This window comes from Paroedura picta, chromosome 2, assembly GCF_049243985.1.
Source record: "Paroedura picta isolate Pp20150507F chromosome 2, Ppicta_v3.0, whole genome shotgun sequence".
Classification (NCBI taxonomy): domain Eukaryota; kingdom Metazoa; phylum Chordata; class Lepidosauria; order Squamata; family Gekkonidae; genus Paroedura; species Paroedura picta.
Window position 1 is genome coordinate 180,356,956 of NC_135370.1, and position 15,633 is coordinate 180,372,588.

General features: G+C 53.4%; 1 protein-coding gene across 4 annotated transcripts in view; it reads right to left on the reverse strand.

Moving 5' to 3' along the window:
• Positions 1-6,089: 6,089 nt before the first annotated feature.
• Positions 6,090-15,633, reverse strand: part of SLC35F4 (solute carrier family 35 member F4) — a 151,732-nt gene continuing 142,188 nt past the window's right edge. For 3 of the 4 annotated variants that reach the window (XM_077324010.1, XM_077324009.1, XM_077324011.1), the window contains exons 5-8: positions 13,837-13,962; positions 11,223-11,415; positions 9,236-9,325; positions 6,090-6,530 (exon numbers count right to left, since the gene is read on the reverse strand). In XM_077324010.1, coding sequence (XP_077180125.1) covers positions 6,289-6,530; positions 9,236-9,325; positions 11,223-11,415; positions 13,837-13,962 — 651 coding nt within the window. In that variant the 3' untranslated portion in view covers positions 6,090-6,288. Of the gene's footprint in view, positions 6,531-9,224; positions 9,326-11,222; positions 11,416-13,836; positions 13,963-15,633 lie in introns of all 4 variants that reach the window. The other variant, XM_077324013.1, reaches the window with a different exon arrangement.

A 15,633-nucleotide genomic window follows, 5' to 3' on the forward strand; every position in this document is an offset into this window, starting at 1 on the left:
CGTGATTCATTTTTTTTAAAAATCAATTTTATTTATTTTACACACAAAGACAAATAGCACAACCAAACGCAGAACAAAACGAAAACATCCAACAGCGGGAATCCAATATAGAGACAATGCCACCGTAGCATTTCTCCAACTGGTAAAGAGAACCCGAAAAACATGCGTGAACTGGCAGTCTTCAAGCAAAGGTTGGATACACACTTCTCTTGGGTGCTTTAGGATGGTTAGGGCTGATCCTGCGTTGAGCAGGGGGTTGGACTAGATGGCCTGTATGGCCCCTTCCAACTCCATGATTCTATGATTCTAACTGAAAAAGAAAAGGAAAAAGGGAACAAAAGGGAAACCGAGGCAAGGAAATCAAAATTGGCCACCATCCCACACAACTTGGTGTGATTCGTTTCCAAAGGACGACATCCGCCAAAAGAACTATTCAATACCTTAGTCAAAACTTTCAGATGATGGTCTCCATCCCATCCAAGAGTGTTTTTAAATGAGCTGTTTTCTGGAAACTGCATTAAGTATATTATAAAACAACTAGGGGCTAAGCCTGTTGCATTCAGGAATACAATGGGTGCTAGATTGGGGTGAGGTGGGGTGGAAGAACTCTGCGGACGGCCTTCCCCTCGTCCCAAGACCTGGAAAGGCTGCAGGCAGCTGTTAGGGAACTCACTAGCAGGGGGAGCTCTCATGCAGCAGAGATCTGCAGCCTCCGAGCCTCAGAGGGAAGTGGAAGGAGGAGGGGTGGTCAGAGGTGGGGGATGGAAGCCGATTGGCTGGCTGCTGGACAGACAGGCAAGCCGGTTGGAGGAAGAGGCACTCAGGGGCGGGACAGCCGCTCTGAGTGGGTGTCAAGAGCTGAGTGGCACTTAAGCCATGAGACCAGCTCCTCCTCCAAGGCCTTATTAGAAATATATTATGTGAAACAGGTTAATCTTGAATGTTCTCATTTAGCCGCTCAATCTCAAATGTCATAATAACACAAGGCCAATAATCCATCTCCCTGGTGTCCTTTCCTTCAGCTGTCCACTGTGACCCCAAGATGTCTTCCCCTCTCCATCTCAATGAGTTTTGACCCCATTAGCTGGATCTAGTTAGAATTTCAGCGGAATCTCGTTAAAACTTAGGAAACCCAGTCATTCTGTTTTCTCCTTGAATAGAACAAAAGGAGGAGGAAAAAGAAGAGTGTTTACCATCGCCTTCTCTTCCTCTCTCTACAAAAGACACCCTGTGAAGTAGGTGGGGCTAAGAGAGCTCTGAGAGAACTGTGAGTAGCCCAAGGAAGAGGGGATTGGATGAACATCTGGAGCAGAGGTCCATCTGTGGCTATTATCCACAAGGTATAGAGGGAACACTCTGTCTGAGGATGGGGATCTTCTTGGAGCTTGGGGGAGCAACAATGGGAGGGTTTCTGGAGGTCTGGCCCAGCTGCTGGACCTCCTGATTGACCCTGTGGTTTGACCCCTGTGCGGCACAGAATGTTGGACTTGATGGCCCATTGGCCTGATCCAACATGGCTCCTCTTATGTTCTTATCTGGGGCAGTGATGCTCTGTCTTCTTGATACTTGGGGGGCTACAGTGGCAGGGCTTCCGGAGTTCTGGCCCCGCTGGTGGACCTCCTGACGGCCCCTAGGAATTGGCCACTGGGCAACAAAGAATGTTGGCCTGGATGGGCCATTGAGCTGATCCAACATGGCTTCTCTTACGTCCTTCCTGCTGCTGATGCCAGCCCTGACCTAGCCACCAGCTCTCCAGAAGACCTTCTCCAGCAGACCTGAGTCAACCTTCTGCCTCAGCCCTCCCAAGTTCTCTCCCTTGTGTCCTTTTTGGCAGCTGTTTTTCAGTCTCTGCTGCAGCCTCCCTCACTTCAGTGTTGAAAATGGCAGCTTGACAAACAGGCATCACTCAAGCAGGGTCCAGGAAGGGGTGGGCCGGTTGAGGGCAGCCACGTCTTAGAGGAACGAAATTCATTAGCTCCCACGACGTTTGCGAGCCTAGGTGACTCACCCACAAGAAAACTGTCTTCATGCTTCAAGGGCTTAATGTTTATGGCACAAAGCATTCTCACTGTCGATGATTGTCCTTGGGAACCGGAGGGAAAGAGCTCTCGGGAAGATGAGTGGGAAGAAAAGAGAGGACCCATTTGCAAATTTCTGGCTTTTGGAAAAGGGATTTCCCCGAAGCAGCCGTTTCTGGGGGCTTCTAGGGACGGTGCGCTCTGAGATGACTGGAATATTGTTTGAGATTCATGTAGGGTTGCCAACCTCCAGGTGCCACCTGGGGAATCCCACATTATTATACCTGATCTCCAGATGACACAAGCTCAGTTCCGCTGGAGAAGATGGCTGCTTTGGAGGGTGGAGTCTACGGCATTATCCTCTGTTGAGTCCCCTGCATGCCCCAAATCCCACCCACTCTCGGCTCCACCCCCACAGTCCCCAGGTATTTCCTAACTCAGACCTGGCAACCACAATGGGTTGGAAGATTCCTGGAAACTTTGAGGGTGGAGTTTTCAGTGGGTGGAATTTGGGGTGGGGAGGGACCTCTAAGGGGTATAATGTGATGGAATCCACCAGCCAACGCAGCCATTTTCTTTACAGTGACCAGCCAGTTCCTCTGGAGGGCCAGCAACAGGGCAGAGAGGCCGAGGCCTTCCTAAGGACATCAGGATGGCCCTGCTGGGTCAGACCAGGGGTCCATCCAGTCCAGCCTCCTGTCTCACACAGGGGCCAGCCAGTTCCTCTGGAGGGCCAGCAACAGGGCAGAGAGGCCGAGGCCTTCCTAAGGACATCAGGAGAGCCCTGCTGGGTCAGACCAGGGGTCCCTCTAGTCCAGCCTCCTGTCTCAATCAGGGGCCAGCCAGTTCCTCTGGAGGGCCAGCAACAGGGCAGAGAGGCCGAGGCCTTCCTAAGGACATCAGGAGAGCCCTGCTGGGTCAGACCAGGGGTCCCTCCAGTCCAGCCTCCTGTCTCACACAGGGGCCAGCCAGTTCCTCTGGAGGGCCAGCAACAGGGCAGAGAGGCCGAGGCCTTCCTAAGGACATCAGGAGAGCCGTGCTGGGTCAGACCAGGGGTCCCTCCAGTCCAGCCTCCTGTCTCACACAGGGGCCAGCCAGTTCCTCTGGAGGGCCAGCAACAGGGCAGAGAGGCCGAGGCCTTCCTAAGGACATCAGGATGGCCCTGCTGGGTCAGACCAGGGGTCCATCCAGTCCAGCCTCCTGTCTCACACAGGGGCCAGCCAGTTCCTCTGGAGGGCCAGCAACAGGGCAGAGAGGCCGAGGCCTTCCTAAGGACACCAGGAGAGCCCTGCTGGGTCAGACCAGGGGTCCCTCCAGTCCAGCCTCCTGTCTCACACAGGGGCCAGCCAGTTCCTCTGGAGGGCCAGCAACAGGGCAGAGAGGCCGAGGCCTTCCTAAGGACATCAGGAGAGCCCTGCTGGGTCAGACCAGGGGTCCCTCTAGTCCAGCCTCCTGTCTCAATCAGGGGCCAGCCAGTTCCTCTGGAGGGCCAGCAACAGGGCAGAGAGGCCGAGGCCTTCCTAAGGACATCAGGAGAGCCCTGCTGGGTCAGACCAGGGGTCCCTCCAGTCCAGCCTCCTGTCTCACACAGGGGCCAGCCAGTTCCTCTGGAGGGCCAGCAACAGGGCAGAGAGGCCGAGGCCTTCCTAAGGACATCAGGAGAGCCGTGCTGGGTCAGACCAGGGGTCCCTCCAGTCCAGCCTCCTGTCTCACACAGGGGCCAGCCAGTTCCTCTGGAGGGCCAGCAACAGGGCAGAGAGGCCGAGGCCTTCCTAAGGACATCAGGATGGCCCTGCTGGGTCAGACCAGGGGCCCCTCCAGTCCAGCCTCCTGTCTCACACAGGGGCCAGCCAGTTCCTCTGGAGGGCCAGCAACAGGGCAGAGAGGCCGAGGCCTTCCTAAGGACATCAGGAGAGCCCTGCTGGGTCAGACCAGGGGTCCCTCCAGTCCAGCCTCCTGTCTCACACAGGGGCCAGCCAGTTCCTCTGGAGGGCCAGCAACAGGGCAGAGAGGCCGAGGCCTTCCTAAGGACATCAGGAGAGCCCTGCTGGGTCAGACCAGGGGTCCCTCCAGTCCAGCCTCCTGTCTCACACAGGGGCCAGCCAGTTCCTCTGGAGGGCCAGCAACAGGGCAGAGAGGCCGAGGCCTTCCTAAGGACACCAGGAGAGCCCTGCTGGGTCAGACCAGGGGTCCCTCCAGTCCAGCCTCCTGTCTCACACAGGGGCCAGCCAGTTCCTCTGGAGGGCCAGAAACAGGGCAGAGAGGCCGAGGCCTTCCTAAGGACATCAGGAGAGCCCTGCTGGGTCAGACCAGGGGTCCATCCAGTCCAGCCTCCTGTCTCACACAGGGGCCAGCCAGTTCCTCTGGAGGGCCAGCAACAGGGCAGAGAGGCCGAGGCCTTCCTAAGGACATCAGGAGAGCCCTGCTGGGTCAGACCAGGGGTCCCTCCAGTCCAGCCTCCTGTCTCACACAGGGGCCAGCCAGTTCCTCTGGAGGGCCAGAAACAGGGCAGAGAGGCCGAGGCCTTCCTAAGGACATCAGGAGAGCCCTGCTGGGTCAGACCAGGGGTCCATCCAGTCCAGCCTCCTGTCTCACACAGGGGCCAGCCAGTTCCTCTGGAGGGCCAGCAACAGGGCAGAGAGGCCGAGGCCTTCCTAAGGACATCAGGAGAGCCCTGCTGGGTCAGACCAGGGGTCCATCCAGTCCAGCCTCCTGTCTCACACAGGGGCCAGCCAGTTCCTCTGGAGGGCCAGCAACAAGGCAGAGAGGCCGAGGCCTTCCTAAGGACACCAGGAGAGCCTTGCTGGATTAGTCCATCCAGTCCAGTTCCACTGGAGGTCCAGCAACCTCAGAACCTCAGAAGAGCCCTGCTGGGTCAGACTAGGCCAGGGTATTCCTTTGATGTGGCCTCCTCGTTCTGGGACTCAGTGGTTTAGCGCCTCTGAGCATGTACAGTCAACATGGCTAATAGCCACTGTTATCCTCCATGAATCCTTTATTACAGCTATATATGCCTGCAGCCATCACAACACCCTCTAGCAACGAATTCCACATTTTAATCACTTACCATGTAAAGTGGTATCTCTCTATGGAGAACCAACCACTAGGAGCAACAGAGCAACGGGTCCACATGAGAGTTAAGACTTTGATTATGCCGTCGTTGACAGTAATGGGGTTTTATGTGTTTTTATATTTCTGTAAATTTTTACTGATATTTATATTTGCAAACCACCCCATGACAGCTGGGCCCTGAGTGGCACTCTATTAATCTATTAAATTACTAATAAATATAAATAAAAATTCATTTCAGAGCATTGCAGGAGACCCTCGTCAAGAGAGCAGAGCAATCAAACCACATTTTTAAAATATCCAGAAATAAGTCAATTCTCACCCATTAAGTGGACTGTGTTTCCACATAATAGGTGCAGAGGCAGTTGCCTGGGCCAGGTGCTGAGCCCCGCGGATTGCACCTCTGCTGCTCATCTTCTGAAGCTATCTCCACTCTCCTAAGGGCAAGACCAGCTGTGGAAGTGGGGCAGGAGCAGAGGCACAGTGAACAGGGGTCAATTTACTGCCATTTACTGGCGCACTTCCTGGGGTGGGACAACTGACATCGTATCCGTTTCAGGGGCCACACCAGTAGATGTGTTTCCACATTAAAAAAAAAAATCTCCAAAGGATCAAAGAGCCCTGGGAAATTTCGGGGCCTCCTGTCATTGTCTGAGGATTATGGCACAATACAAGATATAATCGAATTCACTAGGCCAAGCTGTACCATGACCAGCAGATGTGCACCGCAGAATTCAGCTCCCACTGCTACAAGGACCTGCTTCACACAGTTTCTACTGTTGCAAGTTCCTATCCGGTCTTTCTGAAGTCTTTGGTTTCTGGGGCTGGTTTTCAAACCGGCTTTATTTGGGACACGTTGTGTTCCTCCAACGATGGAAAGCTGCTCGGAGACCCCTCCCGCACTAAAACACGTGTGGTGAATGTGGAGAATCGCAGCCTTTATTCACACAAATTCTCCTCCCAGAGACTTTTAAAAAAAAAATCACAAAACCAGAGTTTCTTTTCTTAAGAAAAGGAATTTATTGCCACTATTTACATCTGCGCTCGGATCAGCGTATAAATGCAAACGGTTCTGCACAGAGTCGTTCAGTCCCTCTCTGGCTTAGGATAATAACAGTCCGCTTTGAGCATACAAGCGGGTGATAAATTTTTTCTTTATTCACAGAATATACATTCCTGTGGGGCGAAGAGGCGGCCAGCTCTACGCCAGCGGGATCGACACGGTCCCGTTGGCTCTGCTCCGACTCCTGAAGTGCATGCTGGAGTCCGTGACATCCTCGGGATGGTCTTCGCTTTTCTTTTCCTTCAAGCTGTTGATGAATCGGAGCGTGATCTCGTCCCATTCCTCCGGAAGAAGCATCAGCAAGAACCCAAGGCAGATAGTGACGGTCGCTCCCAACCGCACGGCACTGAAGATCTTCTCATCTTTGAGCAGATCAACGGCTGCATCGAGGTGAAGAAAGGAAGAAGAAGAGGAAGAGGAAGAGGAAGAGGAAGAGGAAGAGGAAGAGGAAGAAGAGTTGGTTCTTGTATGCCGCTTTTCCCTACCCGAAGGAGGCTCAAAGCGGCTTCCAGTCGCCTTCCCTTTCCTCTCCCCACAACAAACACCCTGTGGGGTGGGTGAGGCTGAGAGAGCCCTGATATCACTGCTCGGTCAGAACAGCTTTACCAGTGCCATGGCGAGCCCAAGGTCACCCAGATGGCTGCATGTGGGGGAGCGCAGAATCGAACCCGACATGCCAGATTAGAAGTCCGCACTCCTAACCACGACACCAAACTGGCTCCTGCTTTTCACTACCCCAAGGTGTCTCCACACACCTTATAATCACCTTTCCTCTCCCCACAACAGCACCCCTGGGAGGTAGACGGGGCTGAGAGAGCTCTTGAGAGAACTGCTGTGAGGAGAGCTCTAACAGGACTATGATTAGAACAAGGTCACCCAGCTGGCTGCTTGTGGAGGAGCAGGGAATCAAACCCAGCTTGCCACTCTTAACCATGACCCCACGCTGGTAAGAAGCAGGCTTACATTTTCGGACAAGGTAGGGTAATGAAAACAGAGAATAAAGACTGTTGGGGCGGCTGGGGTGAATTAGGGACGTTTATGCATATGTGATAGTCCTGTCTAATTATAGCCGAATTTTAAAAATGAATATTTACAGAGATCGTAAAATTCACCTGGGAACAAATAAAGCCTACTCCTGAACTGGCCCCTTTCAGTCTATATAACTTCATGAAAACTCCCAATGTAAACAAAAAAGTCTGATTAAATCTCTTAGTCATAACGAATGCTTATTAGCCAATGCTGGGATAATGATTATAGGGATCTCCTTAGAAGAAGAAGAGTTGGCTTTTATATGCCGCTTTTCTCCAACAAAAGGAGTCTCAACGCAGCTTACAATCCCCTTCTCTTTCTTCTCCCCACAACAGACACCCTGTGGGGTGGGTGAGGCTGAGAGAGCCCTGATATGCCTGCTCAGTCAGAACAGCTTTATCAGTGCCGCGATGAGCCCAAGGTCACCCAGCTGGCTGCATGTGGGGGAGCACAGAATCGAACCAGGCATGCCAGATTATGAGCCACCACTCTTAACCACTGTACCAAGCTGGTGGTGGTGTGCAAAAATAAAGAATATGGCAGCACTTGAGAAACTCACTAGAACCATAGAATCCTAGAGTTGGAAGGGACCTCTAGGGTCATCCAGTCCAATCCCCTGCAGAATGCAGGACATTCACAACTACCTGCACACCCACTGGCTGTCTTCAAGCAGCAGCTGGACAGATCCTTCTCCTGGATGCCTGAGGCTGATCCTGCACTGAGCAGGGGGTGGGACTAGATGGCCTGCATGGCCCCTTCCCACTCTAGGATTCTGGGAGTCTAGTTCAGCAGTAGAAGGGGCTGCCTAAGGAGGTGGGGAGCTCCCCCTCACTGGCCATCTTCAAGCATCGGCTGGACAGTTCCTTCTCCTGGATGCTGGAGGCAGATCTTGCACTGAGCAGGGGGTGGGACTAGATGGCCTGCATGGCCACTTCCCACTCTAGGATTCTAGGAGTCTAGTTCAGCAGTGGAAGGGGCTGCCTAAGGAGGTGGGGAGCTCCCCCTCACTGGTGGTCTTCAAGCAGCGGCTGGACAGATCCTTCTCCTGGATGCTTGAGGCTGATCCTGCACTGAGCAGGGGGTGGGACTAGATGGCCTGGATGGCCCCTTCACACTCTAGGATTCTGGGAGTCTAGTTCAGCAGTGGAAGGGGCTGCCTAAGGAGGTGGGGAGCTCCCCCTCACTGGCCGTCTTCAAGCAGCAGCTGGGCAGATCCTTCTCCTGGATGCTGGAGGCTGATCCTGCACTGAGCAGGGGTGGGACTAGATGGCCTGCATGGCCCCTTCCCACTCTAGGATTCTAGGAGTCTAGTTCAGCAGTGGAAGGGGCTGCCTCAGGAGGTGGGGAGCTCCCCCTCACTGGCTGTCTTCAAGCAGCGGCTGGACAGATCCTTCTCCTGGATGCTGGAGGCTGATCCTGCACTGAGCAGGGGTGGGACTAGATGGCCTGCATGGCCCCTTCCCACTCTAGGATTCTAGGAGTCTAGTTCAGCAGTGGAAGGGGCTGCCTCACGAGGTGGGGAGCTCCCCCTCACTGGCCGTCTTCAAGCAGCGGCTGGACAGATCCTTCTCCTGGATGCTGGAGGCTGATCCTGCACTGAGCAGGGGTGGGACTAGATGGCCTGCATGGCCCCTTCCCACTCTAGGATTCTAGGAGTCTAGTTCAGCAGTGGAAGGGGCTGCCTCAGGAGGTGGGGAGCTCCCCCTCACTGGCCGTCTTCAAGCAGCGGCTGGACAGATCCTTCTCCTGGATGCTGGAGGCTGATCCTGCATTGAGCAGGGGTGGGACTAGATGGCCTGGATGGCCCCTTCCCACTCTAGGATTCTAGGAGTCTAGTTCAGCAGTGGAAGGGGCTGCCTAAGGCGGTGGGGAGCTCCCCCTCACTGGCCGTCTTCAAGCAGCGGCTGGACAGATCCTTCTCCTGGATGCTGGAGGCTGATCCTGCACTGAGCAGGTGGTGGGACTAGATGGCCTGCATGGCCCCTTCCCACTCTGGGATTCTATGAGTCTATCTGCTAAACCTTTTGTAACCATCACAGACATACATGAGGTCTACCTGCATTTCCGGGCACGCTGAGCACCGTCCCGATCGATATTAAGATGGGGTATGTCAGCACGACGCCGACATTCACCAAAATGTTGAAAGCTGCAACGTAAAAGAGCCAGGCGTTTTTCCCCTGAAGAAGTGGTTTATTATAATTATTGGCATTTATATACTGCCTTCTGGAGTTTTAACGGCTCAGGGCAGCGAGCATCATAATCTCACCATACAGGACGGAAATATATCAGTCCTAAAAGTATTCTCATTAAAATATACAATTTACAGTATCTTTAAAAAGCCATACAAAATTATCAATAAGTCACAGTAAGTAAAGGTAAAGGTATCCCCTGTGCATGTACCGAGTCATGTCTGACTCTTGGGGTGACGCCCTCTAGCGTTTTCATGGCAGACTCAATACGGGGTGGTTTGCCAGTCATTACCATTTACCCCCCAGCAGCAAGCTAGGTCCTCATTTGACCGACCTCGGAAGGATGGAAGGCTGAGTCAACCTTGAGCCGGCTGATGGGATCGAACTCCCAGCCTCATGGTCAGAGCTTCAGACTGCATGTCGGCTGCCTTACCACTCTGCGCCACAAGAGGCTCTTAAGAGGGTGGGTCGAGCCAGGGCTTATCTCTGGCAAAGCTTGAGAGACTCCCGGTTCAGAGTTTGAAAAACCTTGCTTGGGCAGAAGCTGCCTCCACAGCATGGGGATCTTGGCTATGCAAAGGAAAGCAATTCCGCGGCGGCCATTTTGCGGCTCTCCCCACCTCCTGCGGCAGCCATTTTGTGGCCGAACCCATCAGAACAGCCTCTTTTGCGTTTGTTTTTTTTCTGAAATGGCTTCAATTTAGCTGCCAGGATAAGGTTGGATCGTGGAGGAGAACTAGGGATGCCAACCTCCAGGGGAGTCCTGGGGAATCCCCCGGAATGCCAGCTCCTCTCCAGGCAGTAGAGATCAGTTCCCTTGGAGAAAAGAGCTGCTTAGAAGCATTATACTCCCTCTCCGCCATAAACCCCGTTGTCTGCAGGTTCAACCCTCCAAGGCTCCAGTTTTTCCCCAACTTGGGCCTGGCAACCCCATCAAGGTGTCCCCTTTCGCGTGCACAGGACAATTCCTCAGACACAATGAGGCTGTGGATGGGTACACAGCGCCAGGAGATTCAAGGGCCTCCCAGGAATCACAAGCTAAGTTTATAAGGTTAACATTTGCTTGGGCTCCACTCTAAGGTGGGAAACATAGTAAAGGAAATGAAACTGTCAGGATTAGAGATGAACGGACCGATGCATTCCCAGATGTGCAATGCTGAGAGTGATGCGCAGAGCTGTTAGAAGGGCCGTTATCCACGCTGCCTTGTAGAAAGCTGCAGGGTGGGAAGGTGGCTAAAAAAAGTTTTTAAATAAAATAAATAAGTTCGGACAGGTTGCTGGGGGGGGCCATCTCCAGGTTGGTATTTTTGAGAGGGATCTTAGAGGAGGAGAAGGGCAATGCCATGGGATGGACAACTTGTGGCACTCCAGAGGCCCATGGACTACAGTTCCCATGAGCCCCTGCCAAAAGCCTGCTGGGCAGGGTCTCACGGGAAATGTAGCCCACGGACCTCTGCAGAGCTACAGTGTGTCCACCCCTGGAAAGAATCCCTTTTCTCTAGGATGACTTAGTTCGTTAACCCGGAGATGAGCCGTAATTCTGGGGGATTCCCAGGTCCTACACGGAGGCCGGTACCCCCCAGCTCACCCTGTTTGAGATCCAACCCGGAACGGTTTATAGAAAAGATGGGCTGGTAAGATTTCGTGGCCGTTTCATACGGTGGCTCTCCCGATGTGCATGGACTACAATTCCCACGAGCCCCTGCCACATGGCAGGGGCTCGTGGGAATTGTAGTCCATGCACGTCGGGAGAGCCACAGGCTGACCCCCCGATTTGGGGAAAACATGCTCAAGGATCACACGGAGAAGGAGCACAGAGACTCCACCTCCCCCCCCCCCCCCGCATATACCTACCTAGCCAGAGGCCTGCTATTCCGCACAGGTAGCCCCAGGGCACGGCCGAAAAGGGGGACCAATACTCCACTTTTGTGAAGTACAGGATGATGGGGGTGAAGGAGAGGAAGACCAAATTGAAGAAGCCGAGGGTGGAAACGAAGTGGGCAGCTTCCCCGAAGTTGGCGCTTCCCAGGAACATCTTGAACAGCACCTGAGGGGCGGGGGAAGAGAGAGGAGAGAAACGGGGGGCACAAAGGGGGAAAGAGAAAGAAATTTAGGGGAAGGAAAAAAACCCAATAGTAACAGCCCAGTTTTAGAGAATAAGATAACGAGAGCCCAGTTCCCTAGATTGATTCATTTAGTTGGCTTATTCATGTACTAGCAAGAAAGCCCATTGCAACCAGGAATGCAATGGGCGCTAGGACCCAGGGGACACCAGGAGGTGCTTTTTTTTTCTGCTGCGTGGAGCTGTGAAAGGCTCCTACAGGGTTTTTTTTTCCTGCTGCTTGGAGCTGGGAAAGGCTCCTGCAGGGTTTTTTTTCTGCTGCTTGGATCTGCGAAAGGCTCCTACAGGGTTTTTTTTTTCTGCTGCTTGGAGCTGGGAAAGGCTCCTACAGGGTTTTTCTTTTCTGCTGCGTGGAGCTGGGAAAGGCTCCTACAGGGTTTTTCTTTTCTGCTGCGTGGAGCTGGGAAAGGCTCCTACAGGGTTTTTTTTTTCTGCTGCGTGGAGCTGGGAAAGGCTCCTACAGGGGTTTTTTTTTCTGCTGCTTGGATCTGCGAAAGGCTCCTACAGAGTTAATTTTTTTCTGCTGCCTCTCGTCGGCGCGTCGGCTTGGAGCTCCTACAGGGGTTTTTTTTCCTGCTGCTTGGAGCTGGGAAAGGCTCCTTCAGGGTTTTTTTTTCTGCTGCTTGGATCTGCGAAAGGCTCCTACAGGGGTTTTTTTTCTGCTGCCTCTCGTCGGCGCGCCGGCTTGGAGCTCCTACAGGGGTTTTTTTTTCTGCTGCCTCTCGTCGCGCTAGCGGCGAAAGGCTCCTCCGGGGGTGTTTCTTTTTTCTCTGCAGCTTCTCGGCGGCTGGAGTCTTGTGTTGTGTTTGCGGCGGGGGCTTCCTTGGGGCGGCAGAAGGCTTCCCTTCCCCCCCCCCACCTATCCCCCCCCCGAGGCTCTCTGGAGCCTTCTGCCGCCGGCCGCAGCGGGCTCACAGCGTCGTAGACGCTGTGAGCCCGCTGCGGCCGGCGGCAGAAGGCTTCCCTTCCCCCCCCCACCCATCCACCCCCCCCCCCCCCCCGAGGCTCTCTGGAGCCTTCTCTCGGCCGGCGGAGCGGGCTCGCAGCGTCCACAACGCTGCGAGGCCGCTCCGCCGGCCGAGAGAAGGCTTCCCGGCCCACCCCCCAGCCGAGGCTCTCACCAGGCGGGCCGCCATTTTCCGAGCGAGTGAAGCAGGCAATGGGGAGCCGCGCTTTGCGCGGCTCCCCATTGTCTGCTTGGGGCGGATTGACACTCGGAGGGGCCAATCAGGAGCCGCTTCGCGGCTCCTGATTGGCCCCCCCCGAGTTTTTATCCCGGACCGGTCCCGCCCTAACTCCTCCCCACTACCCCTTACTCCTTTATACAGTCCGTGGCGCCCGTGGCGCCACGGGCTGTTTACAGATACCCCACCTTTCTCCCTGAAAGGAAGCCAAATTGGCTGGCGTCATTTACCCTGGTCCCTTTTGTCCTCACAACAACCCTGTGAGGTAGGGAGGGTGGCCAGCCTAGAGTTGGAAGCTACAAATCTCTTTAAATGATACCCTGCTTTGGGACTTGGCTCTACGGCATTATATTCTGCTTTGGAAGGTGGACTGTATGGCATTATACCCTGCTTTGGAAGGTGGACTGTATGGCATTATACCCTGTTTTGGAAGGCATTATACCCTGCTTTGGAAGGTGGACTGTATGGCATTATACCCTGCTTTGGAAGGAGGACTGTATGGCATTATACCCTGCTTTGGGAAGTAGACTGTATGACATTACTATCAGCATTGGAAGGTAGACTCTGCAGCATTATACCCTGCTTTGGAAGGTAGACTCTACAACATTATATCCTGCTTTGAAAGGTGGACTCTACAACATTATATCCTGCTTTGGAAAGTGGACTCTACGGCATTCCGCTCTGCTTTGGAAGGTGGACCTGCTTTGGAAAGTGAACTGTATGGCATTATAACCTGCTTTGGAACATGGCCTCTGCGGCATTGCACTCTGCTTTGGAAGGTGGCCCCTAGGGCCTGATTCCCTGCTCTTTCCCCCTCACCAGCGGGTGAGTCCTCATCAATTTTGAACAACTGTTTCCGCCCGTGCGTAGCCAACCTCTCGCAAAAACATCAGCGAGGACACCACACCACGGCGGAAAACGAGGGACTCGGAGGCGTTCGTCCGGCAGCCGCGGACTAATAGAGTTTTCATTAAGGCTCGATTAAGCGAGGCCGAACCAAATCCTCGGGGGCCGCAACATCATTACCTGAGCCCCACTTCCCTCCCGGCGCACCTGCCTCGGTCGGAAGGCCAGTCCAAGGACCCGAGGGAGAGGGAGGGCTGAGGGTCGAAGCCGCATTTGTCAGAAAGGACGCCAAGGGGAAGCCGACGGGCCGACCTACCTTATACAGTGCGGAGGTTGAGGCGGATCCCACAGCGTAGGCCACGCCGAGGATGGACTCGCCCGGATAGCCGTCGACGTACGCCATCATTACGATCCCGGTGATGGCCATGATGGCGGCAACGATCTGCGACCCACAAGCAAAGATAGATAAGCGTCAATGAACGGTCAAGGGCTTTCACGGCCAGAGTCAACTGGTTTTACGGGCTGCGTGGACAAAGTGGTCTGCTTGTTTTCATCCCTGACATTTTGCCAAAGCTGTAAAAAAGAACCAACACCTTATTAAGAGGTGTAAGACATTCAGGATTGGGTGGCCCATGGTCTGGTCCTTTGAGGCCCTGACATTTAACCAGGAACTTCAGCTGGCGTCTTCAGAGACAGAATGCAGCAAAATGGGGAGTATGTGAACAGTTGTAGGGTGTGTGAACAGTTGCTGAGCACTTTATTTACTTCTAGAAGGGGTGCGTAACATGTCACAATCCTGCCTTAGGAAGCATTTTTCCTCTCACTGTGTGGAGTTCATTAGAAAGTCCACCAGGAAGTGTTTTTTCCTGTGTCTGGCTGGAGTTCATTAGAGAGTCCATTAGTCAAGAAGTGAGTGGGAAAGTCAATGAAGACAGCAGCATAAAAAGACAGCAGCATAAAAAATCATGGAACTCTAAAAACACCTCACAATGGTTCATCAAGACAGGCAAAGGTTTGGCAAATGGACTTTCTAATGAACCTCACCACTGTATAGGGTAAACACTTCATTAATGGACTTGCTAATGAACTCCAGCCAGACGCAGGGTAAAGTAGTTAATAAAAAGCCCACAACAATTCATGCATTCCACATTTATGTCAGAAGATGCCAACTAGATTTGCAAATCCTCCGCACCTGTCAGGTTTTCATCCTGCCAGTATTCAAAAAGCCACAGGAGCCATCGATTCATTTCCAGGCTCAATTCAAAGGGCCTGGTTTGTAGCTTTTAAACCTTGCATTGCTTGGGATCTGGTTTGGAGTCCCTACTCCCCTAAGAGCTGCTTGAGCAGCCCTGATCCTTCCAGGGTGAGGTAAATGGCGGTTCTGGCCAGGGCCTATTCCATCGTGTCACCTCACACTATGGAATTCCTCCCCACACTATCCCCTATCAAATGTATTTGTAACCAATCCTTCCCCTGCGAGTTGCTCAGGGAGGCATCTAGGAATATTTCCCGCCCCCTTTTTTTCCTCACCACAACCTTGTGAGGTAGGCCAGGTTGAGAGAGAAAAACTGATCCAAAGTCACTCAGCCAGTTTAAAGGCAGAGTGGAGACTCGAATTAATGTCTCCTAGCCTAGTCAAGCCACTATACTGGTCATGTCAATCTGCCCTCTTCCCAAAATGGCCGGTCATGGGCCTGGAGGGGGTGGGAAGGGGAGGGGCCCCAGGTGGGCGTGTCCACAGCTCGGCTTCCCAACCATATTCTGCACTGATTGTGCCACTTCTGGGGTTTCTCAAAGCCTGAAGGATGTTTCTGGAGTTTCTCAAGGGTAAAAACTAGGCTGATATGGAGAGACTGTGTGTGTGTTTGTGTGTGTGTGTGTGTGGTAGTTGTATAATGACCTATAGCCGCATGCAATATACATTTGATTGATTGACTGACTGACAGACTGATAAAGCTACCTTAATGTGCACCCTCCAAAGCAGTTGTTGCCTCCAGGTAAATTCACCTCTGCAGTCTAGAGATCAGTTATAATTCGGAGACCCCCAGGCCCCAACCTGGAGGCTGACAAGCAACAGATTGGCAACACAACCCAAAGTCCTCCAACGGGTCCC